The sequence below is a fragment of the Hoplias malabaricus genome, chromosome 10 (assembly GCF_029633855.1).
Source record: "Hoplias malabaricus isolate fHopMal1 chromosome 10, fHopMal1.hap1, whole genome shotgun sequence".
In the NCBI taxonomy this organism is placed as follows: Eukaryota; Metazoa; Chordata; class Actinopteri; order Characiformes; family Erythrinidae; genus Hoplias; species Hoplias malabaricus.
Window position 1 is genome coordinate 39,620,979 of NC_089809.1, and position 13,161 is coordinate 39,634,139.

A 13,161-nucleotide genomic window follows, 5' to 3' on the forward strand; every position below is an offset into this window, starting at 1 on the left:
AGATAGATAGATAGATAGATACAGAGAGACAGACAGACAGATAGATAGATAGATAGATAGATAGATACAGACAGATAGATAGATAGATAGATAGATAGATAGATAGATAGAGACAGAGAGATGGACAGATAGATAGATAGATAGATAGATAGATACAGAGAGACAGACAGATAGATAGATAGATAGAGAGATAGATACCAAGAGCTCTGCCTGTGTAATGTCTTACAAAACATTTCTCTAGAGTTGTGGATCCCTGCTCATCTCTTGTGGAGCCTTGTGCTTGTGCCAGTGTCTCACCTTTACTACCAACTGACCACTGAGACCGGTCTTTAACTAGAACGGCTCACTGGTCCCCTGCTCCTCGCCATATTCATTAACACAGTTCACACTCAGGGTACAGTGACTATAGACCACTGTACACTCACTGTACCACCATGATCTTTAATTCATACTGCTCTCTGTTTATACGCTGCTCTTTATTTCGCTCTGGCGTCAACCAGAAGAGGATGGGTTCCACTTTGAGTCTTGGTTCCTCTCATGGTTTCTTCCTTATGCTCTAAGGGAGTTTTTTTTCTGGCCACACATTGATGGTGCTCATTTTGGACTCGGACCTGGAGGTCTGTCAACAGGTAGTGTCACAGTCACACAGCTCCAGGGACCTGGAGGTTATGGGTTTGATTCCCGCTCCAGGTGACTGTCTGTGAGGAGTGTGGTGTGTTCTCCCTGTGTCTGCGTGGGTTTCCTCCGGGTGACTGTCTGTGAGGAGTGTGGTGTGTTCTCCCTGTGTCTGCGTGGGTTTCCTCCGGGTGACTGTCTGTGAGGAGTTGGTGTGTTCTCCCTGTGTCTGCATAGGTTTCTTCTGGGTGACTGTCTGTGAGGAGTGTGGTGTGTTCTCCCTGTGTCTGCGTGGGTTTCCTCCGGGTGACTGTCTGTGAGGAGTTGGTGTGTTCTCCCTGTGTCTGCATAGGTTTCTTCTGGGTGACTGTCTGTGAGGAGTTGGTGTGTTCTCCCTGTGTCTGCGTGGGTTTCCTCCCACAGTCCAAAAACACACGTTGGTAGGTGGATTGGCGACTCAAAAATGTCCGTAGGTGTGAGTGAGTTTTACAGGGTGACTTGTCACAACAGAAGTACACTGTACTGTACTTGTGTATTTTTGTCAAGGTAATGCCACTTTATAACAATTCTCATCCCAGATGTTTAATCTGATTCTAGACCACACAGCTGTGAAATAAATAAAATACCTGTAAAAATAATCCAGAAACCCGATAAACACATTATTATTTAAAAAAAACTGAAATAAACAAACGTCAAGCTTTTTTAACTCTTTATTCTTCAAAGTGTTTTCAGTGATTGCCGTAGTCTGTGAGTAACTGGTTACGAATTTATTCAGGTAAAAGGAAAATGTACTCCAGATGTTATACTGCAGTATGAAGTTCCCTCAGCTCCTCTGAGTGAAGACACCGCATCCGGTCACAGTTTGAAGTTGAACAGGAACTCCTCTTGTGAAGCCCTGAAAACAAACCTGCCCCTGTCTCCTTCAGTCTGTTCGGCTGTGTGTGAATGTCCGTGTGTGTCCTGTTCTTCTGTGATCGTCGTTGTGTTTTTCGTTGTCTCAGCGCGGCGGTTGAAAACTGGTTTGCGAGAAGGTTCTGACACAGCTGTGACCCTCATAGAGCTCATTGCTATTGAAAAAGAGAAGAAAAGAAAATACAACACAAGTAGAATGAATGGAGATCTAAGGCCTGACACTGCCAGGCCAAAAAACAGTTGCTCTGCACACTTTATTACCCCTCTTTCCCCCTGTTCCTCAGCACTCAGGACCCCCACAGAGCAGGTGTGACGTGGTGGTGGATCATTCTCAGCGCTGCAGTGACACTGACGTGGTGGTGGTGTGTTAGTGTGTGTTGTGCTGGTGTAGAGTGGATCAGACACAGCAGTGCTGCTGGAGTTTTTAAACCCCTCAGTGAACAGTCCACTGACCAAAAACATCCAGCCGACAGCGTCCTGTTTCACTGATGAAGGACTAGAGGACGAGCGACACACACTGTGCAGCGACAGATGAGCTACTGTCTCTGACTCTACATCTACAAGGTGGACCAACGAGGGAGGAGTGTCTCACAGAGTGGACAGAGAGTGGACACAGGGTTTAAAAACTCCAGCAGCACTGCTGTGTCTGATCCACTCTACACCACCAGGTGCTCTATATATCAGCAATAAGGCAAGCAATATTGTGGAAATGAAGACAAATTAATTATTTATTTGCTGTTAAAAAAAACAACTGAAAATCCATGTATTAAAGTTGCCCTCACCAGACTGTATGAGTCTGAACTGTTTGTTCTTTTCCTCTTCCATCTTTTTCCTGTAGTCTCCGTACATGGCTCTCATCACCTGCCTCTTTTTCACCACCGGAGCTTTGGAGCTGCGCAGGGTCTTCAGGGCACGACTGGCTTCCTCTCCTGATCACAAATACAGTTCATACCAAGGTTTGTTAGTGAAGAGACTGTGATTAATGAGAATATGACATAATACACATTAACTACAGTGGCCTGAATATGCGTGCGTTCCTCACTTTGTTTCGTAGATGACTTTTGAGTTCTGAGGCCCAGCTCCAACTGCTCTATACACCAGTCCAGTTCTCTGTTCAGCTGCTGCTCTGGAGTCTTACATCACACACACACACACACACACACGTATGTACATACAGATGACATGCTGAGATTGACCGTAAGCTGAAGGTGTGTGTTGTTCACTAACCATATCCCTGCTCTCCTGTTTGGGAGCTTCTTCAATCGACATTTTCTGCGGCCCAAGTTCAACTCCTCCCCCTCCTTTATTTTTCTTCTTCTTGCCTTTGGTTTTAGAAGCGTCCACACGTTGAGACGTAGCCGTTATTCCCGCCTCTGTTTTTCCGATCTGTATGGCTCCAGTTTCCAGATCACCACCTCGGGCTGATTCTGCTGGGATCTGAAAGTTAAAAGTAAAACCGGAGCTTGTATCCGAGTTTACCGGGTCTTGTCCGGACTGGGCCTGGGCTTGGGATTCTGCAGGAGCCGCTATGGCGCTGGTCTGAGAGGGTGAGGCTTCTGTTAAGAAGTTAAAAGCAAAGGAATGATCGCTTCGCTGCCAATGAAAGGTATCTGGAGTTGAACTGCTGACCCCCTGGAGCCCTGTTACAAACACACACACACACACACACACACACACACACACACACACACAAAGCAGTGTAAAGGTGCAGTAACCGAAGTCTGCAAATAAAGTGTAAATAAATTACTTGGAATTCAATCTTTTTACACTGACTTCCACTGAATGTTCTGTGAGACACATGTTTTTCATTGGACAGCGATGCTATATTTCAAAGCTAAGAATGATTTTCAAAGACATTTAAGACCATTTACCTCGCCCAGTCAAACCCTCTTCCATAGTCAGAGCTCACTTCTCACAGAAACGTCGGAGTAAAATCAATGTCTGGGAAAAGACCTACAAAAGAAATCCAGATACATTTTAGTTGCATTTTAAACCCTGTTTGAGTTTGTCGTTGTGAAATGATTTAGGACATGCACTGGCACAAAGAGCTATTGCTGTTAAAGAGGACTTCCAACCACTTTAAACAGCCCGTGTCTGATTGAGATGTAAATTAAGTAATTCACTGTTGTTTAATGGTAAACGGTGGACGCCAGAGAAAAGTACCACTTGAATAAGTCTGCAGCGCAAAGCCATTTCCTGCGTCTATTCACTTCGGGAAATGGTAATTGTGTGAGCACAACACGACTGCCTCCGTGTCCACCCCAGAATGGTGCATTTAAATTGAAGACTTCGCAGATACTTACCATGATTAAAATATGTATTAAGCCTTAAATACAACTGCATCATTCACATTCACTCACACCTACGGACACTTTTGAGTCACAAATCCACCTACCAACGTGTGTGTTTTTGGACTGTGGGAGGAAACTGGGGCACCCGGAGGAAACCCACGCAGACACAGGGAGAACACACCACACTCCTCACAGACAGTCACCCGGAGGAAACCCACGCAGACACAGGGAGAACACACCACACTCCTCACAGACAGTCACCCGGAGGAAACCCACGCAGACACAGGGAGAACACACCACACTCCTCACAGACAGTCACCCGGAGGAAACCCACGCAGACACAGGGAGAACACACCACACTCCTCACAGACAGTCACCCGGAGGAAACCCACGCAGACACAGAGAGAACACACCACACTCCTCACAGACAGTCACCCGGAGGAAACCCACGCAGACACAGGGAGAACACACCACACTCCTCACAGACAGTCACCCGGAGGAAACCCACGCAGACACAGAGAGAACACACCACACTCCTCACAGACAGTCACCCGGAGGAAACCCACGCAGACACAGAGAGAACACACCACACTCCTCACAGACAGTCACCCGGAGGAAACCCACGCAGACACAGGGAGAACACACCACACTCTTCACAGACAGTCACCCGGAGCGGTAAACGAACCCACAACCTCTAGATCCCTGGAGCTGTGTGACTGCGACACTAACGTGCTGCCTTGCATTATTTCATGTGTCTTATTAATTCGGTTATACATATTAAGATATTGTTCCCACACCTTATTAAGCTGTTCACACGCCTTAATTTCACTATAAAGGAATGACACCAACAGGGCTCAGTGTACTAAATTCGTGGGAACAATATATTTAATATGTGTGGACAGGTCAAAGTTCAATACGACATGTGGAAAAAGCACTATTAAGTCATTCACTCACTTTAGGTTTATTATGAAAGGTTGTCATTAGGCTCACTCTGTGTGTGTGTGTGTGTGTGTGTGTGTGTGTTGCTGCTGTATGTTACACTGCATCACTGACCCATATCCACTTACTTTCAGATCCAGAAGTGAATAGTGAATGTCCGGCGGAGGTGTTTGGACGCGGACAGTACGCGCTGAGCGGTTACACTCAATAACAGCTCAGATAACTTCAGCGAATCAGAAATCAAATAAATCTAAACATCCACTCTCACGCTGGAGCTGATGTGCAGCTCTTAATAGGCTCCGCCTGAGAATAGCCGCTCGCTCTCAATGGTTCCCACTTTGACCATATTTACATATCAACGTCGGTACTCCACAGTCCACACACAGGCGCTGGAATACAGTCACATCTCTGAAGAGCAGGAGTGGAGTATTCCACCAAAGCAGGGTTTCTCAGTTAGCCGTCTATCGTAAGACCCAATTTGAAGATGACAAATAAATAAACAGAATTGACATTACGTTCTGAAACAACATAATCGTGATTGTTGTAAAATGCAGCTTGTGTTGTTCAAAGAAAACATTTCCTAACTTTTGACTTCAGCTCGATGGTATTTTGTGCACATAAACAAATTTAAAATGTAAAACCTCCAGCACACTCCATTGTGATTGATGTTTAACACTGTTACATCACCTTCCCTTTTTGGGAACTGATGATATTCTTGTTTTCACTTACTGATGCTTAAAGGTGACATCCACAATTTTAATCACAAAGATGTTACTCTCTTCCTGCTCCATAGGGGGGTAATAATGACTTATTTTTACTGTAGATGGAACTGACTCAATTCAGAGAGTGCCGCATAAAGGTAAACACTGAGCAAAAGTGCTACAAAGATGGGTCTGGAATCACTGGACACAAGGCAGGAACATACACTGTGGAGGGGGAGCCATTTACAGGGTGACATTCACTCACATGTAGGGACACTTTTGAGACAGGGAGAACACATCACACTCCTCGCAGACAGTCACCCGGAGGAAACCCACGCAGACACAGGGAGAACACACCACACTCCTCGCAGACAGTCACCCGGAGGAAACCCACGCAGACACAGGGAGAACACACCACACTCCTCGCAGACAGTCACCCGGAGGAAACCCACGCAGACACAGTGAGAACACACCACACTCCTCGCAGACAGTCACCCGGAGGAAACCCACGCAGACACAGGGAGAACACACCACACTCCTCGCAGACAGTCACCCGGAGGAAACCCACGCAGACACAGGGAGAACACACCACACTCCTCGCAGACAGTCACCCGGAGGAAACCCACGCAGACACAGGGAGAACACACCACACTCCTCGCAGACAGTCACCCGGAGGAAACCCACGCAGACACAGGGAGAACACACCACACTCCTCGCAGACAGTCACCCGGAGGAAACCCACGGAGACACAGGGAGAACACACCACACTACTCGCAGACAGTCACCCGGAGGAAACCCACGCAGACACAGGGAGAACACACCACACTCCTCGCAGACAGTCACCCGGAGGAAACCCACGCAGACACAGGGAGAACACACCACACTCCTCGCAGACAGTCACCCGGAGGAAACCCACGCAGACACAGGGAGAACACACCACACTCCTCGCAGACAGTCACCCGGAGGAAACCCACGCAGACACAGGGAGAACACACCACACTCCTCGCAGACAGTCACCCGGAGGAAACCCACGCAGACACAGGGAGAACACACCACACTACTCGCAGACAGTCACCCGGAGGAAACCCACGCAGACACAGGGAGAACACACCACACTCCTCGCAGACAGTCACCCGGAGGAAACCCACGCAGACACAGGGAGAATACACCACACTCCTCGCAGACAGTCACCCGGAGGAAACCCACGCAGACACAGGGAGAACACACCACACTTCTCGCAGACAGTCACCCGGAGGAAACCCACGCAGACACAGGGAGAACACACCACACTCCTCGCAGACAGTCACCCGGAGGAAACCCACGCAGACACAGGGAGAACACACCACACTCCTCGCAGACAGTCACCCGGAGGAAACCCATGCAGACACAGGGAGAACACACCACACTCCTCGCAGACAGTCACCCGGAGGAAATCCACGCAGACACAGGGAGAACACACCACACTCCTCACAGACAGTCACCCAGAGGAAACCCACGCAGACACAGGGAGAACACACCACACTCCTCACAGACAGTCACCCAGAGGAAACCCACGCAGACACAGAGAGAACACACCACACTCCTCACAGAGAGTCACCCGGAGGAAACCCACGCAGACACAGGGAGAACACACCACACTCCTCACAGACAGTCACCCGGAGGAAACCCACGCAGACACAGAGAGAACACACCACACTCCTCACAGAGAGTCACCCGGAGGAAACACACGCAGACACAGGGAGAACACACCACACTCCTCACAGACAGTCACCCGGAGGAAACCCACGCAGACACAGAGAGAACACACCACACTCCTCACAGAGAGTCACCCGGAGGAAACCCACGCAGACACAGGGAGAACACACCACACTCCTCACAGACAGTCACCCGGAGGAAACCCACAGTTTTAAGTCGCCAATCCACCTACCAATGTGTGTTTTTGGACGTGTGTGGGTGGAATCCGGAGCACCTGGAGGAAACCCACACAGACACAGGGAGAACACACCACACTCCTCACAGAGAGTCACCCGGAGGAAACCCACGCAGACACAGGGAGAACACACCACACTCCTCACAGACAGTCACCCGGAGGAAACCCACGCAGACACAGGGAGAACACACCACACTCCTCACAGACAGTCACCCGGAGGAAACCCACGCAAACACAGGGAGAACACACCACACTCCTCACAGACAGTCACCCGGAGGAAACCCACACAGACACAGGGAGAACACACCACACTCCTCACAGAGAGTCACCCGGAGGAAACCCACGCAGACACAGGGAGAACACACCACACTCCTCACAGACAGTCACCCGGAGGAAACCCACGCAAACACAGGGAGAACACACCACACTCCTCACAGACAGTCACCCGGAGGAAACCCACACAGACACAGAGAAAAAAAATATTTTGTTTAAATAAGAAGTTGTTGGCAGGTTTTTACGTCTTTGTTGATCTGCAGCTACATTAATGATACATGGTGTTTGTACAGGTGAGTACATGAGAGACCTGGTGAGTGTGTGATGTCCTATGTTGGACAGGCGTCATGTCCAGGGTGTGTTTCTGCCTTATGTCCCCCAATGATTTTGGGTGCTCTTTCAAAAGATGAATGAATTTCATTTAATGTGTAGTAGGGAGTGGTCCAGATTTCAGTCTTTGTTTTTGCTCTCTTTCTAAAGTAAATAGACTAATTTTTCACTCCTATTTTAAAATATGGTCAAATATAACATATATTACCAAAAAAATATATTTGATCATATAAGCACACTGTTAATGGGTCTTAATATTTATGTATAAATAAAAGGGCACATTCTTTAAAAAATAAATGTATAAATTAATAAATGTTTAAATAATGAAATGCATAAAAAACATGTATTTTTTTAGATTGGCCTCGGATTTATTTATTTATTTAATTTATATTCTGAATAATTAATGTATTTATTTGCATTTTATAATTATTTAATATATTTGTATATATAGTTATATTTATTAATGTAACAGTTTTCATTTCATGGTTGAGTTTCTTATTCCACAGATAAATTAAATACAAATAATGTTTTACAGTTTTGTCACACGTTTATTTGTTTATTTTTTTATTATTATTTGATTATTTCTGTCTATTTATTTCCGTTTGTATTTATTTTTTTGATTGATATTTTTGGCAGATTTCGTCCTCCGTATCGCTCCAGATCAAAGCGCCTCTCTGACCAATGAGAGATGCCGGAGGCGGGGCTTCGGACAGATGTCGTCACCAGTGATATAAATATGGGGGAGGTAGGCAGACGAAACCTCCACGATCGGATAGACATTCCTTGTTTTGGAATTGAAGACGAAAGCTAATCGGTAGGTATAACTCATATTTCGACCAGGTTGAAAATGGGAACAGGCGTTGTTTATGTTTGTACACGTTTGTGAATGTTCTTCGCAAAATTTGGCTCGGTTTTTGTGGTCCTGTGTTGAGTTTTGGTCCGGTTTAGCGACCGTTGGAAGCCGCGGTTTGTTGAGCTCTGCTTTGGCGCGGGACGCTGAGGCTCAAAGCAGCGACTCCTTTTATTTTTCAGGTGAACTGTGTTTATTTACACGGCTTCGACGTTCTTCGCGAGTCTCCCGCGCTGTAATTCAGCTGTGTGTGTGTTTCTGTTCTCTTAGGCCCGCTGGTCTGAGGAGAATATCATGTAATGAGGTTTTTTACCATTTTTGATCGAAACAAAGAGGAGGCTATAGTTGTTGTGCGGGGACGCCATGTTGGCTACAAACGAAGGAGAAGCGTGAGAGCGGAGCGTCGCGTAATGGTGGCCGCGCTCTTATTTATTATATTTACCACTTTGTAGCGTATCCGGTATTTAGTGTGTAACTATTATTTTTGTACAATATTTATATATTTGACGTCCCTAACCGTGTAATAGATTGTCATTCTGTTGTATTTGAGCTTTTATATTTATTAACACACGTGTAATACGTAGCTAACGGCGGTGTGTGTGTTTATAGTAGTTATGTAATACTTTAATTTTTTTTCCTCCTTCTCTCCTCAAAGTGTAAATATTTTTAATTAAGTTTAATACATGGATAACAATTTATTAGACTTTATTTAATAAAATTTATTGTGAGGTGCAATTATTAAAATTATTACTTATTTCTAATCCTATATAAATGTTAATTTGTGGGAGGTTTGTTTGATTTCTTGTATTTCTCTAGTAATAAATCATATATGAAGTGTTATGAAGCTGGAGTTGACTTCCTTTACTGTATTATCATTAGATCTCTGTCCAGTTTTGTGGTGGGATTTTTTTCCCTCCTTAAAATTCAGGCTCTGTCTAAATACTACAGACTAGTGGATATCCCGTGCATTAAAAGTTTACTTGGTTATAGGGTCGTACATCTGGGAGTAGAGCGTTTTTAGGGTTGATGCGTGGTCATTTCAGTAAAGCAGTAGGAAACTGTCCTCATTAACACAAGCGCAATCGGTTTCTCTTTCAGGTTTGAGGTGTAAACTGTCATGGTGTCCATGATCATAACGTTGTTTAAAGTCTAAGCATGTCAATATGGGCATTATACACTAGCAGTGGTAGCTGAGAGTCTTTGAAACTGCAATGTACCAAGCACAGACGAGGAAGGGTGTCTGAAGAGTAAGAATCCTAAACCCTGAGCTCCAGTTCAGTGGGGGTTTATCGGTGAACAAAGAGGACTATGGTGGGGTATTAGTAGGTGGAGGGGGGAGTGAGGATCTATGTGTTTTTAATTTCCTTGTTTAAAACGATGAATTTGCATAGCCACATGGTTCATAAGACTAGATTGAAATGATATATCAAGCCAGAAAAAATGTAAACAAATTCATAACGTCAATTACCAATGTCAGCCAGGGATCAGGTTGGATTTAACCGCCCTAAAACGGTTGGCCTCTATTGGTTTTAGTTATAAAGTCCATGAATTGTTCTGTGTCTTTGTAGCTGAGAGGACCACTTGAGAGCAATGGCTCGTACCAAGCAGACAGCGCGTAAATCCACTGGAGGTAAAGCCCCAAGGAAGCAGCTGGCCACTAAAGCTGCCCGCAAGAGTGCACCTTCCACCGGCGGCGTGAAGAAGCCACACAGATACCGGTAAAGACTCCACACCTATTTTAAAGCACTTTGGTTTTGCCAGACTGTGCATACAAAAACTTATGTGTTTTCAATCCCTTGTGTCCTGAAGTCCCGGTACCGTGGCTCTTCGTGAGATCCGTCGGTACCAGAAGTCAACTGAACTTCTGATCCGCAAGCTACCCTTCCAGCGTCTTGTGAGGGAGATCGCCCAGGACTTCAAAACAGATCTGCGCTTCCAGAGTGCAGCTATTGGTGCTCTGCAGGTCAGTAGATGGTCAGGTCCTGACTGGAGGCTCAGAGGCTCTAAAGAAATGGCTGTGTTGAGTCTTTTCCATTCACTCCACTGTTGTGGTTTGTGTACTAGATGAATCCTCCTGCATTCTCATCTTTGGCCCACGTCTTTCTCCACAGTCCTTCCTGTGTCCCACCTTACTTGTCCTTTCCTTCGTCTTCATGTAATTCAAGCAAAATTAAGACACCAAATCAGGGTTTTCTGATATTTTAAGGCGATGTTTCTTGATCTTCATTGGATCACTAAATCGGACTATTTGGGCCATACTGCGTTGTTGTTGTTAAAGTTACGACTTGCACACGTTTGGACGGTATGACTACAGGATTCTACCGGATGTTTACCTGACTGTTTTGACGCTGATCCTTGTTTTTCTGTTTCTGCAGGAAGCCAGCGAGGCATACCTGGTGGGTCTGTTTGAGGACACTAACCTGTGCGCCATCCATGCAAAGCGTGTCACCATCATGCCCAAGGACATACAGCTGGCTCGGCGAATCCGCGGCGAGCGCGCTTAGATAGCTCATTCTATTTAATCCATCTTTTTTGGAGGGAGTGGGTGGGTGGGCGGTCTTAGGGGTGGGTTCTTACACTCGACTACAAATGCTTGTTGTAGTTTTAAGCTTCCTTTTTTTTGTATAATTTTTTTTTTTTTGGTAGTTGTGGTAGGGGAGGGGAATCTTGTGGTACTTCAGCGTGACAGTAGGGGGCGGTGTCTGAACATTCCGGGAGCTCCTCTCAGGGTTTTAAAGTTTGTATTTTAGACTTTGGTATACCTCTGCCTGTGCGCTCTAGTCTGCATGCTCTATGGTGATATTAGGACGTGTCCATTTTTATTTCTATCATGATTCTATTTTTCTCCTCCATTTGTGGCCATTTGGTTGTAAATAAACTTTCCACTACCTCATTGTGTGTGGGCTGATGTCTTTGGGTGAGTGTTGGGGCCAGAGGGGAGTTACACAAAGCAGGAAGTGGGAGACAGTTGGTGAACTTGAACCAGAGTTTCCTGTTATCCCATCCTCCGTTAGTTAGCATGGGTGTGAGCTCACACTGGGGACATTGTCCCCAACACCTTTCTTCAAGTGTTTCTCTAATCTTTCTGCTTCTTTATTCTAATTCCTGCAACATCCAGCTTGGTTAGTGAAACAAACTATTGTTGCTGTCCAAAGAAAACATGGAAATGCTTTTGGTGGATGTTTTGTTCACTGCATTTGAACACAGCAATGGTCTTTCACATTTTGTTAACCTTTCACAAAAGCACAACTGTTTTTGTGAAACATCTAATCCTAATTTAAAGTGTTGTGTTGTAATGATAATTGCAGATGGGGCCATAAGACCGCTTTTGTAAGACTTGGAAACACTAATTTTGTCTTAATATTGTTTCAAAATCATTGTGATGCTCCAGTGAACTGTAATAGGGATAATGAGCTCAGCGCTGCAGAAACTGCACTATGTAACTCTGCTACACACCCTCAAAATTGATTTCAGCAGAATGCTATAAAACACAAATTGGGGGATCCCCAGGAGCAACAAACCCAAATCGTACCTAGTGTTTTTTTTAAGGGAATGTCTTAAGAAATTCTCTGATTTGTTTACATTCAGAAGCTCTGCATCGTTTAAGGTGGAACTGTGTGTTTAAGGGAAATACAACGCCACACACGTTTGTTCACTGAATTACCACAGAAACTCATTTGTAACGAGTTTAGTTTCGTACCACTTTCGCTAATGCAGTTAGCCATCACCCAAATTTGGAGGTGTTTCTACCTTGAGTGATTGGAAACGGCAAAAATGAGTCAACATTCACCTACAGAGCGATATCTTTAATCTTTGGTAGTCTTTTCGTTGTCTAAAAACGTCTGGATGCTGTGAACAGAGAGAAAGCCTAGCATACCAGACTGAGACACTTTTTTTTTTTTTTTTTTTTTTTGAAAACCCATTTACAGACACGGGCTTCGTAAACAATTTGGACTGGTTTCCAATTAAAACACTGGAGAGCAGCAAATGGTGAGGAAACATCCATAGAATATAATAAATGTTTTTTATTTAAAATTGTGAATGTCACCTTTAGTGGGTGGATTGGCGACTTAAAAGTGTTCGTAGGTATGACTGTGTGTGTTGCTCTGTGAAGGACTGGCGCCCCCTCCAGGGTGTGTTCCTGCCTTGCGCCCAATGATTCCAGGTAGGCTCTGGACCCACTGCGACCCTGAACTGGATAAGGGTTATAGACAATGAATGTCACCTTTAAAGGCAATGCTGGTTTTACTGCCACACACTGTGTTGTCCCCAGCACTTTTAAAAGCCAAATAACAGCATTCTGACTTGGGGCTACAGATG

General features: G+C 45.3%; 2 protein-coding genes across 2 annotated transcripts; one reads left to right on the forward strand and one right to left on the reverse strand.

The window, feature by feature from the left end:
• Nucleotides 1–1,314: 1,314 nt before the first annotated feature.
• On the reverse strand, nt 1,315–5,069 carry c10h8orf33 (chromosome 10 C8orf33 homolog). Its single transcript, XM_066683890.1, has 6 exons — nt 4,886–5,069; nt 3,399–3,480; nt 2,755–3,167; nt 2,570–2,660; nt 2,310–2,456; nt 1,315–1,682 (listed from the first exon to the last, which is right to left on the reverse strand). The coding sequence occupies exons 2-6, from the start codon at nt 3,421–3,423 to the stop codon at nt 1,471–1,473; spliced, it is 888 nt and encodes a 295-aa protein (XP_066539987.1). The 5' UTR covers nt 3,424–3,480; nt 4,886–5,069; the 3' UTR covers nt 1,315–1,470.
• Nucleotides 5,070–8,690: 3,621 nt separating this feature from the next.
• On the forward strand, nt 8,691–11,400 carry h3f3d (H3 histone, family 3D). Its single transcript, XM_066683157.1, has 4 exons — nt 8,691–8,805; nt 10,410–10,559; nt 10,651–10,804; nt 11,217–11,400. Exons 2-4 carry the CDS (start codon nt 10,432–10,434, stop codon nt 11,343–11,345), a joined length of 411 nt encoding a protein of 136 aa, XP_066539254.1. The 5' UTR covers nt 8,691–8,805; nt 10,410–10,431; the 3' UTR covers nt 11,346–11,400.
• Nucleotides 11,401–13,161: the final 1,761 nt, after the last annotated feature.